This window comes from Rhinoraja longicauda, chromosome 11 (genome assembly GCF_053455715.1).
Source record: "Rhinoraja longicauda isolate Sanriku21f chromosome 11, sRhiLon1.1, whole genome shotgun sequence".
Classification (NCBI taxonomy): domain Eukaryota; kingdom Metazoa; phylum Chordata; class Chondrichthyes; order Rajiformes; family Arhynchobatidae; genus Rhinoraja; species Rhinoraja longicauda.
In genome coordinates, this window is record NC_135963.1 from 10,498,185 (window position 1) to 10,514,938 (window position 16,754).

A 16,754-nucleotide genomic window follows, 5' to 3' on the forward strand; every position below is an offset into this window, starting at 1 on the left:
AAAAAAAGGCACTAGTGCATGGACGCACAATTACAATCTCCCCGGTGGTGCAAGAGATAGCCCATGGAGGTCCGTTGCTGAGGTGCTGGAGAGTTTAGCCGACTGCGTGTACCATGTTTACGAAGTTAAGCTTCCTGTGCTGGCCATCTGTTTCTGAGAGATTATCCCTCTGATCCGAGGAATTTCGGGAAGTGCCGAGTCAATCCTGCTGTTGATAAATGGGTGCTGGGCTGCCTCGAAGCCGTGTCGCTTCTCTCCAGTTTGCAACTTCAACGTGCAGGATGGCCCAGAAAACGGTCTTGGTCACCGGCTGTTCCTCTGGGATTGGCTTGGCCATTGCAAACAAACTGGCCAAGGACCATAAGAAACGATTTATGGGTGAGTTGCAAACATTAGGAGGGAAAATCGGAAGTGTCAGTATTACAGTATAGCAAAGGGGATTACAGAGGCATGAGGCAGGAGCTGGCCAGATTTGACTGGGAGGAGACCCTAGCAGGGAAGACGGTGGAACAGCAATGGCAGGTATTCCTGGGAGTAATGCAGAAGTTGCTGGATCAATTCATCCCAAAGAGGAGGAAAGATTCTCAGGGGAGTAAGAGGCACCCGTGGCTGACAAGGGAAGTCAAGGACAGCATAAAAATAAAAGAGAAGAAGTATAACATAGCAAAGAAGAGCGGGAAGCCAGAGGATTGGGACTCTTTTAAAGAGCAACGGAAGATAACTAAAAAGGCAATACGGGGAGAAAGGATGAGGTACGAGGTTAAGCTAGCCAATAATATAAAGGAGGATAGTAAAAGCTTCTTTAGGTGTGTGAAGAGGAAAAAAATAGTTAAGGCAAATGTGGGTCCCTTGAAGACAGAAGCAGGGGAATTTATTACGGGGAACAAGGAAATGGCAGACGAGTTGAACCGGTACTTTGGATCTGTCTTCACTAAGGAAGATACAAACAATCTCCCAGATGTTCTAGTGGCCAGAGATCCTAGGGTGACGGAGGAACTGAAGGAAATTCACATCAGGCAGGAAATGGTGTTGGGTAGACTGATGGGACTGAAACCTGATAAATCCCCAGGGCCTGATGGTCTGCATCCCAGGGTACTTAAGGAGGTGGCTCTAGAAATCATGGACGCATTGGTAATCATTTTCCAATGTTCTATAGATTCAGGATCAGTTCCTGTGGATTGGAGGGTAGCTAATGTTATCCCACTTTTTAAGAAAGGAGGGAGAGAGAAAACAGGAAATTATAGACCAGTTTGCCTGACATCAGTGGTGGGGAAGATGCTGGAGTCAATTATAAAAGACGAAATTGCGGAGCATTTAGACAGCAGTAACAGGATCGTTCCGAGTCAGCATGGATTTACGAAGGGGAAATCATGCTTGACTAATCTTCTGGAATTTTTTGAGGGTGTAACTAGGAAAATGGACAGGGGAGAGCTGGTGGATGTAGTGTACCTTGACTTTCAGAAAGCCTTCGACAAGGTCCCACATAGGTGATTAGTGGGCAAAATTAGAGTGCATGGTATTGGGGGTAGGGAACTGACATGGATAGAAAATTGGTTGACAGACAGAAAGCAAAGAGTGGGGATAAATGGGTCCCTTTCAGAATGGCAGGCAGTGACTAGTGGGGTACTGCAAGGCTCGGTGCTGGGATCACAGCTATTTACAATATACATTAATGACTTGGATGAAGGGATTAAAAGTAACATTAGCAAATTTGCAGATAACACAAAACTGGGTGGCAGTGTGAACTGTGAAGAAGATGCTATGAGGTTGCAGGGTGACTTGGACAGGTTGTGTGAGTGGGCGGATGCATGGCAGATGCAGTTTAATGTGGATAAGTGTGAGGTTATCCACTTTGGTGGTAAGAATAGAAAGGCAGATTATTATCTGAATGGTGTCAAGTTAGGGAAAGGGGACGTACAACGAGATCTGGGTGTCCTAAAGCATCAGTCACTGAAAGGAAGCATGCAGGTACAGCAGGCAGTGAAGAAAGCCAATGGAATGTTGGCCTTCATAACAAGAGGAGTTGAGTATGGGAGCAAAGAGGTCCTTCTGCAGTTGTACAGGGCCCTAGTGAGACCACACCTGGAGTACTGTGTGCAGTTTTGGTCTCCAAATTTGAGGAAGGATATTTTTGCTATTGAGGGCGTGCAGCGTAGGTTTACTAGGTTAAATCCCGGAATGGCGGGACTGTCATATGTTGAAAGACTGGAGTGACTAGGCTTGTATACACTGGAATTTAGATGAGAGGGGATCTTATTGAAACATATAAGATTATTAAGGGGTTGGACACGTTAGAGGCAGGAAACATGTTCCCAATGTTGGGGGAGTCCAGAACCAGGGGCCACAGTTTAAGAATAAGGGGTAGGCCATTTAGAACAGAGATGAAGAAAGAGAGTTGTAAATCTGTGGAATTCTCTGCCTCAGAAGGCAGTGGAGGCCAGTTCGTTGGATGCTTTCAAGAGAGAGCTGGATAGAGCTCTTAAGGATAGCAGAGTCAGGGGGTATGGGGAGAAGGCAGGAACAGGGTACTGATTGAGAATGATCAGCCATGATCACATTGAATGGTGGTGCTGGCACGAAGGGCTGAATGGCCTACTCCTGCATCTATTGTCTATTGTCTATTGTCTATAACGTCTTTTTCCTGAGGGGAGATGTTCACTGGGGTGTGAACAGGGAAATAGGGATGATGGAAAATTGTAAAGCATCAATGCACTGGACTTAACATCGCCCGGTGTGGCCGCGGGACGTTTCAGTGCCCGGTGTGGCCGCGGGACGTTTCAGTGCCCGGTGCGGCTCGGCCGCGGGACGTTTCAATGCCCGGTGCGGCTTGGCCGCTGGACTTAACATCGCCCGGTGTGGCCGCGGGACGTTTCAGTGCCCGGCGCGGCTTGGCCGCTGGACTTAACATCGTCAGCGCTGTTCGGCCGCGGGACGTTTCAGTGCCCGGTGCGGCTCGGCCGTTGGACTTAACATCGCCCGGTGTGGCCGCGGGACCTTTCGGTGCCCGGGGCGGCTCGGCCGGGGGGGCCTTCCATCCCCTTGCGGGGGCTGTGCGTGTCGTTTGCCTCGGTAGGGGTCGAGCTGCCTGTCCGTGGGTGCGGGGGGAAGAGAGGGGAAGTTTTGTTGCCTCCATCACAGTGAGGGGGTGTTTGGAGTCACTGTGATGGATGTTTGTGTTGGGGTCGGGTGTCCTGTGTTCTTTTCTTTTTGCTGTATTTTGTGACTGCTGAAATTTCGCTCGGTGTGCCGAGTGACAATAAAGTGTTGTTATGTTATGTGTTATGTTAACAGAAGGAGTTCTTAGTGAACTTATCCCTAACCAGCCTTAGGAAGGGTCTCGACCTGAAGCGTCACCCATTCCTTCTCTCCAGAGATGCTGCGTGTCCCGCTGAGTTACTCCAGCTCTTTGTGTCCATCTCTGAGTTCATAATGAAGGTGTGGTGTGATGGAGGCACAGGGGCTGGCAGGGTAGGTGCATGGGGCCTACGTAAAGAGAAGCATGGACTTTGGAGAGGAGAGATGGTGGAACGGAGGAGAATAATGACAGAAATGGAATATGATCAGATAATCACATTAAGCTGAGAGGGAAATACATGATGAGAGAAAGGAGGGAGATAAAGACGATACAACATGGATCAGAAGTGTAGTGAAAACCAAGGATGGAGCAGAACGAAGATCAGAAAGAGAAGAAGATTGACACAAAAAGCTGGAGTAACTCAGCGGGACAGGCAGCATCTCTGGAGAGAAGGAATGGGTGACGTTTCGGGCCGAGACCCTTCTTCAGATTGGTTAATGATCAGGGAAACGAGAGATATAGACGGTGATGTGGAGAGACAAAGAACAATGAATGAAAGATATGCAAAAATGTAACGGTGATAAAAGAAACGGGCAAATGCAAAAATGTAACGATGATAAAGGAAACATTGTTAGCTGTTTGTTGGGTGGTAACGAGAAGCTGGTGCGACTTGGGTGGGGGAGGGATAGAGAGAGAGGGAATGCCGGGGCTACTTGAAGTGAGGGGAATCAATATTCATACCACTGGGCTGCGAGCTGCCCAAGTGAAATATGAGATGCTGTTCCTCCAATTTGCGTTTGGCCTCACTCTGACAATGGGAAAGTCAGTGTCATTTGTATGAAGCTGGACAGAAAATAAATGAAGAACAAAGGGATAAACACTGGATGGATGCAGTGGAAAATCTTTCCAGTGCTGCTCAGCAATATCTCCAACATGGTGACACAAAAACTCATATGCATTTGAATAACATTTTGGTACTGAGTTTTTCCTGCCACATTTGGAAATTCATACAAAATTAATAACTACAATTAAATCTGGGATTATCCCTTTTCTGGTGTAACATAAAAGATCAGTGGATACTGATGTGGACGTAAAAATATAAAATTGCTGCCGCTGGAAACAAAAACCAAATATATTGGAAACACTCATCAGGTTAGGCAGATTCAGTGAAATGAGAAACTGAGTTAATGTTTCAGGTGGAAATCTTTCATCAGAACTGATCTGAATGTAATGGTTTTAAATGTGAAAACCTCTCACGTAGAGAGTTAATATAGATTTATTGCTCTAGATTTAAATAAATATTGCTAATATGATTCAGTAATTAATTTGGGTAAATGGGAAGGTGTTACAGGAAATGTGTCTCATATCAATATTGGCAGCTTTTAGAAAAAAAGCCAGTGAAACACAAGAAATGCTGCAGATGCTGGAAACCTGAGATAAAAACAGCAGACGCTGGAAATACTCAGCAGATCAGGCCGCATCTGCAGAAAGAGAAACAGAGCTCATATTTTAGATTTGTCAGATAAAGCGTTTTCAGCCTGAAACATTAGCTCTGTAGATACAAAATGCTGGAGTAACTCAGTGGGTCAGGCAGCATCTCTGGAGAGAAGGAATGGGTGACGATTCGGGTCGATACCTTTCTTCAGACTCGGCTCTGTTCCTCTTTCCGCAGATGCTGCCTGGCATGCTGAGTGATCTCAGGATTTTCTAATTTATTTACGAGTAGCTGTTTTGTTCATCTTTTCAATGTTAAAGCACATTAATTGTGCCGAATGTAGGTGAACTCACATTGGATCCTTACCAAAAAAATGGATTTAGACATAGACATAGAAACATAGAAAACATAGAAAATAGGTGCAGGAGGCGGCCATTTGGCCCTTCGAGCCAGCACCGCCATTCATTGTAATCATGGCTGATCATTCACAATCAGTAACCTGTGCCTGCCTTCTCCCAGGCACAGGTATCCCTTGATTCCACTAGCCCCTAGAGCTCTATCTAACTCTCTTTTAAATTCATCCAGTGAATTGGCCTCCACTGCCTTCTGTGGCAGAGAATTCCACAAATTTACAACTCTCTGGGTGAAAAAGTTTTTTCTCATCTCAGTTTTAAATGGCCTCGCCTTTATTCTTAGACTGTGGCCCCTGGTTCTGGACTCCCCCAACATTGGGAACATTTTTCCTGCATCTAGCTTGTCCAGTCCTTTTATAATTTAATACGTTTCCATAAGAAACGTACACAATTTAGTACTATTGGATGCAGTCAAAAGAGGCTCACCAGGCTAATCCTTGGGATGAAATTGTCTTATCAAGAGAGGCTAAACAGTTTAGCTCTGTTTTCCTTGGAGTTTAGAAGAATGAGGTTGACCTTCGTCAACATGTAAGATCCTAAAGGTTGTTGAGATGTTACCATCAGTGGGGGAGTCACGGACAAGGGGACATTCGTACAAAATAAGGGTCTGCTTATTTAAAACTGAGATACCCCATAGAATTTTTAATCTCAGAGGTAGTGAATCTCTGACATTCTTTGTCCCTGAGGATCTTTTGAGTTTGAGTTTTGTTTACTGTCACGTGTACCGAGGCACAGTGAAAAGCTTTTGTTGCGTGCTAACCAGTCAGCGGAAAGACAATACATGATTACAACCGAGTTATCCAGAGTGTACAGATAGATACATGTTAAAGAGAATAACGTGAATAACATTTAGTGGAAGATAAAGTGCAGTAAAGTCTGATCAAAGATAGTCCGAGGGTCTCTAATGGGATAATTAGTAGCTCAGGGCTGCACTCTGGTTGTTGGTAGGGTGCTTCAGTCGCCCAATAACTATCTTTCAGATGGAGATAGATAAATATTTTACAGATCAAGGAATTGAGGTTATGTGGAACTGACAGAGGCAATGAGGCCAGCAGAAATCAGCCATGATCACATTAAATGCCAGGGCTAGCTTGAAAGACACCTATTCTCTTTGGTGATTGTTAATGTTCTGGTACCTGTCAGAGTTTCTGGGATATTTGACTGTGGAGAAAGCTCTGATAATTTAGCTGTAATTCTGAACTTTGTCTCCTCCGTAGTCATTGCCACCATGCGGAATCTGGACAAAAGGAGAGACCTTGTGGATATTGCAGGGAATGCACTGGGACAAACACTGGAAATTAAACAGCTGGACGTTTGCAGTGAAAAGTCAATCCAGGACTGCATCAACAGCATTCCCAACAGGAGAATCGACATACTCAGTAAGGTCATCCCAGCACAAAAAGTAGTTTGCTCATAAATGTAGCGTTTCGCAACCTATCGCGAAGACCAGGAGCAGGCTTTTCTCCCCCCTATCCCATTGTCGTTCACCTGGATCATTGCTAATCTGAACCTTAACACTCCTTGTGTAGGAAGGAACTGCAGATGCTGGTCTACACCAAAGATCGACACAAAATGCTGGAGTAACTCAGCGGAACAGGCAGCATCTCTGGAGAGAAGGAATGGGTGGCATTTCGGGTCGACACCCTTCTTCAGACTGGTCTTCAGAAACGCCACCTGAGTTACTCCAGCATTTTGTGTCCACCTTAACACCACTTATTTGCTTGGTTCCACATTCCTTCATCTCGCTCAAACCTCAGATTTGAAATTTTCAGTGTACACCACGCCTTTCCAGCTGGAGAGATTTCCATCCAGATCTCCTTCTTCTGAGAAGCCATGTTTCCTGAATGTTCCCCTGAATGGAACGGCTCCAATTTGAGTTAGTCACTCTTTTCCTAGTAGACTTCCCCCACGGAGAAGAATGTTTTTCTCTCTGTAGACTATCAAATCCTTTAATCGTCTTAACTGTCTTAATTATGTCATCATTTAATCTTCTACAGTCAGAGGAATACAATCCCAGACAGTACAGTCTGTCCCCAAAGTTTAACCCTTTTGACCTTGGTTGAGTCAGCGTAGTTGACTCACTTTTTCATGAGTTTTGGTAGATGATTCCTCTAGATGGCGTTTCTGAAGACCAGTCTGAAGAAGGGTGTCGTCCCGAAACGCCACCCATTCCTTCTCTCCTGCCGTAGAGTTTCTCCCTTACTGCGCCAGAAACCCGGGTTCGATCCCGACTACGGGTGCTGTCTGAGCGGAGTTTGTACATTCTCCCGGTGACCTGCGTGGGTTTTCTCCGAGATCTTCGGTTTTCTCCCACGCTCCAAAGCTCTACAGGTTCATAGGTTAATATGGCTTGGTATAAATGTAAATTGTCCCTAGTGTGTGTAGGTTTGTGTCAATGTGCGGGAACTGCTGGTCGGTGCGGACTCGGTGGGCCAAAGGGCCTGTTTCCACACTGTATCTCGAAACTAAACTCTAACCTAACCTAAACTAAACAAGTTCACAACTCCTAATCTAGAACTCTACCCTGCACCTTCATACATAGTTTCTCTCTCCCTCTCTCTCTACCTCCCCCTCTCTCTCTACCTCCCCCCCTCTCTCTCTCTGTCTCTGTCTCTCTCTTTGGTAGTCTGGAACCAAGAACCAGCAGAAGACATCTGTGAGTTAATGCGAATTGTGTTCCATTGAACCTTCCAGTTTTACAACAGAGCACTGCCACGCCTATCATTTTACCTAGAGGCAAGCTCTATATAATGCATAGAACATAGGCTAACATTCAGACCTTTGGTCTTAAAACTGATCTAATTATGGTGAATCCACACCGTGCACAGAATACAATGATTTATGCAATAAGGTTCCTTCAATGCAATGGTGAATTTTTAAATATGTGTGAATTTTATTAAACAAAATAAAAACAAAGCCTTATGTGGTCTAAAGCTGACAAGGATTTAACCACTGATCCAATTATAAAGTAGGGTCAAAGGTTTCCTTGATATTTTTGTTATGGTTAATTTAAGTTGCAAGGTGCAGAGGTCACTTCAGGATCTGACAACCACAGTGACCATCCATAAAGACAAATGAACATTTTAAAGTAAATTAATTAACCAATGTATAACAGTATAACAGAACTTTATTGTCATTTGGTATAAATACCGAACACAATTTCAGCAGTCACAAGACACAGCAAAAAAGAAAAGAACACAGGACACACGACCCCAACACCAACATCCATCACAGTGACTCCAAACACCCCCTCACTGTGATGGAAGGCAACAAAACTTCCACTCTCTTCCCCCCCGCGCCCACGGACAGGCAGCTCGACCCCTACCGAGGCAACCGACATGCCCAGCCCCCGCAAGGGGATGGAAGGCCCCGCGGCCGAGCCGCACCGGGCACTGAAACGTCCCGCGGCCGAGCCGCGCCGGCGATGTTAAGTCCAGCGGCCGAGCCGCGCCGGGCGATGGAAGGCACCGCGGCCGCTGCTAAGTCCCGCGGCCGAGCCGCACCGGGCACTGAAACGTCCCGCGGCCAAGCCGCGCCGGCGATGTTAAGTCCAGCGGCCGAGCCGCACCGGGCACTGAAAAGTCCCGCGGCCAAGCCGCGCCGGCAATGTTAAGTCCAGCGGCCGAGCCGCACCGGGCACTGAAACGTCCCGCAGCCGAGCCGCGCCGGCGATGTTAAGTCCCGCAGCCGAGCCGCACCGGGCGATGGAAGGCCCCGCGGCCGCGCCGGGCGCTGAACTGTTCCGCGGCCGAGCCGCACCGGGCGATGGAAGGCCCCGCGGCCGAGCCGCACCGAGCACTGAACCGTCCCGCGGCCATACCGGGCGATGGAAGGCCCCACGGCCGAGCCGCGCCGGGCACTGTTAGGTCCCGCGGCCGAGCCGCGCCGGCGATGTTAAGTCCAGCGGCCGAGCTGGAAAGCCCCGCGGGCGATGGAAGGCCTCGCGGCCGAGCTGCGCCCCGGGGAAGAGACCTAATAAAAGAAAGGTTTCCCCCACCCCACCCCACCCCCCCCCACACCCCCCCACACCCCCCACACATACACAGCCAAAAACAGAAACAAAAACCATCCCAACACCGACACACACAAAAAACCCAAAACAGACTGCCAGAGAGCCGCAGCCGTTAGGCGCAGCCACACGTGGGAGGGAACCAGAGTATCTTTGGGCCTTGAGCATAATTGAAACCAAACATACCTTTCATTCATTTGTTCTTTGTAACTTTTCATATCTCTCGTTAACCCCCTCCCCTGAGGAAGGGTCTCGACCCGAAACGCCACCCATTCCTTTTCTCCAGAGATGCTGCCTGACCCGCTGAATTACTCCAGCTTTTTGTGTCTATCAATAAGGACTAGCAGCTGAAATTAATAGGAATGACAGATCTAATTCAGGGTTAGGATCTAGTTTCAAGCGTCACTTCAAATGGTGGGAATTGTCGTTTTGTTTTCAAATTTGGACTAAGCAAGAACAAACCTGGTTCAATCCTGACCTCTGGTACCATCTGTTTGGAGTTTGCACGCTCTCCCTGTGACCAGGTGGGTTTCTTCCGGGTGCTCCGGTTTCCTCCCACGTCACAAAGATATGAGAGGCATAGAGAGGGTAGACAGTCAGAACCTTTTTCCCCAGGATGGAAATGTCCAACAACAGAGGGCATAGGTGAGAGGGGAAAGTTTAATGGTGATGTGCTGGGCTACTCTTTTTCACACAGAAAGTGGTGGGAGCCTGAAACACGCTGTCAGGAGTGGGATAGAGGCAGATACGATAGTGGCATTTAACAGGCTTTTGGATAGGTACATGGAAGTAACTGAAATAGAGAGATATGGATCATGTGCAGGCAGATAAGATCAGTGTAACTTGGCATCATGTTTGGCACAAACATGGTGGGCCGCAGGGCTGTCCTGTTCTACGTTCTATGTTTTATGACATGTGGGTTTGGCCTCTGTTAATTGGCATCTGTAAATTGCCCCTCGTGGGTAGGGAGTGGGAGAAAGTGATATATAAGATAGAAGGCCATTTAAAACTGTGGTGAGGAGAAACCTTTTTCACCCAGAGAGTTGTGAATTTGTGGAATTCTCTGTCACAGAGGGCAGTGGAGGCCAATTCACTGGATGAATTTAAAAGAGAGTTAGATAGAGCCCTAGGGGCTAGTGGAATCAAGGGATATGGGGAGAAGGCAGGCACGGATTACTGATTGTGGATGATGTGAGATGCAAATGTGAGTGCTCACAATTACGATGCTCGAGACAATCTAGAGAAACAAGTATTTTATTTTGCAAGTCTGCAGAGTTGGGTGCCTTCCCTCTCAAGACACACCGAGGTCGGGAAAATCCCTTCTTTTTATTCACTTCACTTTACAATTGTCACATCTTAAATTCCTCCCCTTCGGGCTCCTTCCAATCGGAGCACTGAGGTGCTCAATCTACCGTCATCGCCCCTGTTGCCTCCCACATCATACATCGCATGTACATTTAAATGAGGCATCTTGTCATGCGGGGCGTTTTTGCAATATTCATTTATCTCATTAGGCATGCGCAGTACAGAGTAGTTCATGCCCTCTCCCCTAGTGCTCTGGTCATCTTGCCCTCTCTCCTAGTTCTTTGGATATCTTGCCCTTATCCTCGGAATGTCACTATTTATTCTTTGGATATCTTGCCCTCTCCTTGGAACGTCACTAGTTCCTTGGATATCTTGCCCTTATCCTCGGAATGTCACTATTTACTCTTGCGGTTCTTAGTCAGGTCAGCTATTTCTCATGGTCCTTAGTTTAAATCAATTAACCCTTTTTACTTCTCTCTCACAATCCACCCTTTTTCTTATGCCACGCTACTTTGATTTATACTATTTCCTCCTTTTCTAGTGCTAACAGCAGAGTCTTTGCCTCTCTATATTCCTCCTGCTGGTCATACTGTACTCTGCAGGCCATCATGGTGATGTCGTTCTTTGTCAGGGCTGTCTCTATCAATCGCTGAGACAACCCCCGTATGCAGGGAATGATACAACATCCGAATAGACACATCAACCCCATCACAACTACCACTGATGTTAGGGCTGATGTAAAGATGTGCTTCCATTTCCCAAACCAGGAGTCTAGAAACCCGGTCCAGGAGGTGTCTACCCCAGAGTTTTCGGCCAATTCGACAGAGAGGGAGGTGAGACTTGCTAGGGCTCTTGATACAGACCCATCAGGAGCAGTGTTGTTGGGGATGTAGGTGCAACATTGTTCCCCAAACATCACACACACCCCCCCTTTCTCAGCCAGGAGCATGTCCAAGGCTATGCGATTTTGCCAGGCCATTAGGCTGGTAGCTGTCAGCTGTTCCGCTAATCCTTCAACCGCATCTCGAGTGTAATTTATAAAGCGTTGTTGATTGTAGTATAGGTAGTTGATCCAGTCCACATTTTTATTAATTGTGGACCACCAGAAGAGTATGGACTCAAAGCCAGCAGCTATCTGGTTTCTGGCTTTGAATTCATCGGGTACCCCTCTTGGCACCCCTGTTGCATCTATATAGATGTGTGTGTCAAATGATCCTCTCACCTCTCTCCTTTGTCGTCGGCCTCCTTCATTGAGTTCGACCGCATGCTCTACTGCTATGGTGAAGGGCATCATTAGTTGTGTAAGGGTACAGGTTCCCGTCCATGACCCTGGTAGCCGGGGCCACAGGGTATCCTCTCCGCACCACCACCAGACATCGGCTCTACTGACTATCTGCTTTCTCAGCCAGGAGCTACTGAACAGTGACCCCTGTTCCTCAGCTGTAATGTTATACATCTGATTGCAGTTTAGCACCTCCCCCATTTCCTGTCCATCTGGGTTATATCTTGTATAGCACTCAAATCCCTCCTCCCCTAGGGGAATGGTGAATGGCGGAGGTCGAGGGTCTTTCCTTTGGCCCTTCGTGTTGTTGTTACTAGCCGGGAATAGGTAATGGTATTTCTGGCAGGTCTCATTCTTTGGTATTATGGGATTCGTGAATAGTTGTAGTATACATGACATAGCCCCAGGTGTCCTATTCCAATTCAGGGGAAATGGTACGGGGACCAGCTGAGGCTTAGCTCCGGCGCAGGCGTAGCAATTGGTTTGTTGCATACTTCTGGCCGTGTACATCATCCAGGTAAGCCAGGTGTTGGTTCCCTTTCCCCCTGTTGGTATTCCCTCCCCATACAATTGCATTAATTCTATTTCTCCTGTTACTATCATTATATTTAAATCCTTAGGCTCATACTCCGTGGTGACATTGCTGACTACAGGTGGTGCTGGGGTAACCCAGGGATCCCTACTCTGACTGTCTTCTATCTGGAACATTCCCCCCTTATCCTCATATTTTACCATATATCCGTCCCGTTCTACCTTTATCTCAAACCTCAGGCATGCGTCCTTCCCTGTTTTATCTGCACATATCCAATACCTACCACTTTCCTTCATTTGAACCCTCTGTATGCTTACATATACACGTCCTGGCAATCCCTCATTTGGGTTTTGATATACTCTCCACCTATCAGTTTGATAGGTGGGCTTATGCCACCCCTCTCTAGATGAAGTGAATACCTCGTGCCAATCTTTACAGGGATGGGTGCATACATACATCCTATGACCACACCACCATTTTCCTTCACATACATCAAATGGGATGGTGGTGGCCCTTCTATTCTGTGGTATAGTTATTTTTATGCATGTTACATTACTCACAACCTGGATAACCACCCAGCACCCGATCCACCAGCACAAAGTCTTCATTTTCCGTGCGGGGTCCTGGTGAATACCAAAGTCAATGGCTCCTTTCCTCCACGTGCCGTCTACGGGCTGATATTGTCTGGTGGGGCCTCCACGGGACCCTTAAATCGACTTGCGTGTGTCCACCCTTTTTCTTTTGTTTGTACTGCTGTCTCGGTGGTTAATAACACAAGGTAGGGTCCAGTCCACCTAGGTCGCAACTTTTCTTCCTTCCACGTTTTTATTAGTACCCAGTCTCCAGCCTTGACTGAGTGAATCGGAAAATCCAGTGGCGGGCTCTGGGCCAATAATCCTTTAGTTTTTAGTTCTGCAAGAGATTGGGATACTGCCAGTAAATAGTTCCTTAAGAACACGTCGTTCCCTGGTATTGTTGGGATCCCTTCTATCTTTCCTAAGTACGGGAGCCCGAATAACATTTCATATGGGGATACCCCTATATCTTTCCGAGGTGCCGTTCGGTTTCTAAACAAGGCTATCGGAAGGCACTTAGTCCAGGGGAGTCTCGTTTCCTCTACTAACTTGGTGATTTGGGTCTTTAAGGTGCCATTCATTCTTTCCACCTTTCCGGAACTCTGGGGATGCCATGGTGTATGCAATTTCCATTCAATCCTTAATGCTTCACATATCATTTTATGTGTTTTGGAGGCAAAATGGGTCCCTCTATCTGAGTCTTATGTTTCCACAATCCCATATCTGGGTATAATTTGCTCCAATAATACCTTGGCTACCGACTGTGAGGTGGCAGTTGCTGTAGGGAATGCTTCTACCCATCTAGTGAAATGGTCTACTACCACTAACAGGTATTTCCATCTCTGTATCCGGGGCAACTCGGTGAAGTCTATCTGTATTCTTTGGAAGGGTCTTATTGCTAATGGTTGTCCTCCTCCTGGGACTGCTCTCATGATTTTTTTTGTTGATTCGCTGACATATTACACAACCCCCTATGACTTGTTTGGCCATGGTATACATCCCACGGCAAGCGTAGGTCCTGAGGAGGGTATCACAGAGGGCTTGGGTTCCCCAATGGCTTTGCCCGTGCAACCTCCCTAATAACTCCCTTATAATTTCTTTGTTCAATAGCTGCTTTCCATCCGGTGGTGTCCACCATTTCCCATTTGGGGTACGCCGGGCTCCCATTTCTCTCATGTGTTCCTGCTCTTTTTCACCAAAGATAGGTATCTTTTCCTCTGGTTCCCTTAAAGGTATCAGTGACATCATTTCTACCGTCTGATCTGTGGCCGCTCTCTTTGCCACCTCATCCGCTGCCCTATTTCCTCGGACTTCCAGGGTGTTACTCTTCTGATGCCCTGCCACATGTGCTATGGCTACCTGTTCTGGTTTCTGCAAGGCCTCCAGTGTCTGTCCTATCAATTGCTCATGCGCTAATTCTTTCCCCCGAGCTGTTATCATTCCTCGCTCTTTCCAGATCTTCCCAAAGGTGTGTACTACCCCAAAGGCGTATTTTGAGTCGGTATACACTGTTCCTTCCTTTCCCTCCAATAGTTCCAAAGCTCTCATTAGTGCATATAATTCACAAGATTGGGCTGACCAACTATCAGGCAGCCTGCCACTTTCAATTTCCTCCATAGTTTCCCCATTCACTATACCGTATCCACTATGTCTTTTTCCATCTATACAGAGTATACAACAGGACCACTACTCTTCCCTCTACCGGTGCTGTGCCTATTCCCAATTGTATTTGTAAATCTCTGCCCATTAAATTTACGCCAGCCTGGGGTACTAAGATCAGGTCCTCTACCGCCTCCCGGATTTCATACCTTACATTCACTCCTCCTATCTCGGGAGCTACCATCACAGTTCCCCCTACCCCGGTAATTTTTACTCTCCCTTGTCCTGCCTCCGTACCTGTTGGTACTTTGGTCACACTTGATCGCTCCGCTCCTGAATTTACCATGAACACCGTATCTTCTCCTTGGGGTCCTATTTTTAAATTTACCAGGGGCTCCCTTCTATAGTCCCTCGACCCCAAGGACGAGAACCCCTGACCCCCCCTATTCATTTTCCATCATACTGTACGTGCGGGACTCCGCTACAAGCTCAGGGCACTCCCTTTTGAAGTGTCCTTCCTTATTACAAAAATAACATTTTGAAGGCCCTGTCCTCCAACCTTGTCCCGTACCCGTATTTCCCCGGCCCCTGCCGTAACCTTCTCCATATCCCCCTCTTCTACGGCCTCTGCCGCCTCCTCTCCCTCTGCCTTGGGCGTAACTCCCCCGCCGTCCTGTACTTCCCTGTTCCTTGTCTACTACTTGCTTTACTGCCTGTAACATAATCTTTGCCTTTCCCTTCTGTTTCTCCTCATCCCTCCGCACGTACACTTTCTGGGCCTCCGTAAGCAACTGAGGTAGTGATCTCTCATTCCAATCATCCACCTTTTCTAACTTTTTCCTCACATCAGGCCAGGATTTAGTCACGAAATTGGCCCTGAGCAGTTGTTGTCCTGCCTCTGATGCCTGCTGATTACATGCCTGTGTTTCTACGTTGCTGTCTCCCTCATACTCCTCATTTGCTGCCTGACGGGTCCCATAAATCTTTCTGTCCCTGAGGTCCTGCAGCCTTTTGATGTCTGCTTCTAGTTCCCGTGCTTCTTGCTTCATCCTTTCCTTTTCCCGCTGCCCCCTTCTCTGTCTATATTCCTTTATGTCTTACTCATCGTTCCAAGTTGTGACTTCTCCCTCTATCTCCACTATTCCCTTTTACCAAAGGGCACTGCTTTGTTCCGTCCTGGCTGGAATAGGGAGGGGGATACCCAGGGTCCCATAGGCTGGGGTACAGAGTTGATTTTTTTTCTCCTGAAGCTCCTGACTTTCATGCTGTTTTGGGGGTCTTTCACCCTTGTTTGGGGTGGTATTCTTTTCCTGGTATGCTTTCCTCAGCCTTTCTCCTTCTATTCTAAACAATTTAAGTACGTCTAGTTATTTTTCCTTTTTCGTTACTCGGGTTTCTGATTTATCCTTAGGCTTATAGTTCTTAATTAACACTCCCATTTCATCACACATGTTTATATCAAAATATAAATATATCAAAATTTATATCAAAATTTATATCATATTTATATCATTCCGTGGGCCATTTCGTAACCAATTGTTTCGTCCTTTTTTTTCCATTTCTCAGAGTGTTTTTTAAAAAATATCCTCTTTGGATACGGGGAACTTCCTACTTAGTAGTTCAACTGCAGTTATTTTATTCATTGTATTCGTCTTATATTATTTTATTCATTGTATTCGTCTTATATTATGTTAGTGCACTTGGTCAGTCAGTTTAAATGCAGTCCTTGTTCTCACTCCGTTCCGTCTCTATAGTCACTATGCTACCTATTACGCTATTTCTATCTTCTATAGTTCTACTATATTCCTTTAATATTTATTCTGAGGCATCGGCAAGCCTGTGATTCCTGTGATTCTTTCAGGATTTATTCTTCGCTTTCCCCTTACAAGCATAACAACTTTCCTCCAGATTAGGGGAAGCTTTTGAATTAACAAACACATTTAATGCCTGCCGTACTCAATCCTCATCGGAGCCCAGTCGTGGCCACCAGACTGAACTCCCTTTTATTGGTTCCTTTGGCCAATCAAAATAACAGAACTTAATCATTTTTGTCTTCTCCAATCCCTGGGTTTTCCCTGCCCCCAATGGCTCAGCATTCGCCCCAACGGACTATCAGGCGGAATGCGGGGGTTGGGCTTACCGCCCTTCCCCTCCCTTTTGGGCTTTCCGTTTTCACTGCCCATCCTCCCGATCGGAATTCCCCTCCGAGATGCAAATGTGAGTGCTCACAATTACGATGCTCGAGACAATCTAGAGAAACAAGTATTTATTCTCCCGATCGGAATTCCCCTCCTCGGAATGTCACTATT

The 16,754-nt window shown here is 46.8% G+C and overlaps 1 protein-coding gene across 1 annotated transcript in view; it reads left to right on the forward strand.

Annotated features, from left to right (window-relative positions):
* The first annotated feature begins 232 nt into the window (after positions 1–232).
* LOC144598034 (retinol dehydrogenase 8) overlaps positions 233–16,754 on the forward strand; it is a 32,921-nt gene continuing 16,399 nt past the window's right edge. Inside the window, exons 1-2 of the mRNA XM_078407906.1 lie at positions 233–378; positions 6,361–6,522. Coding sequence (XP_078264032.1) covers positions 282–378; positions 6,361–6,522 — 259 coding nt within the window. The 5' untranslated portion in view covers positions 233–281. The remainder of the gene's footprint in view (positions 379–6,360; positions 6,523–16,754) is intronic.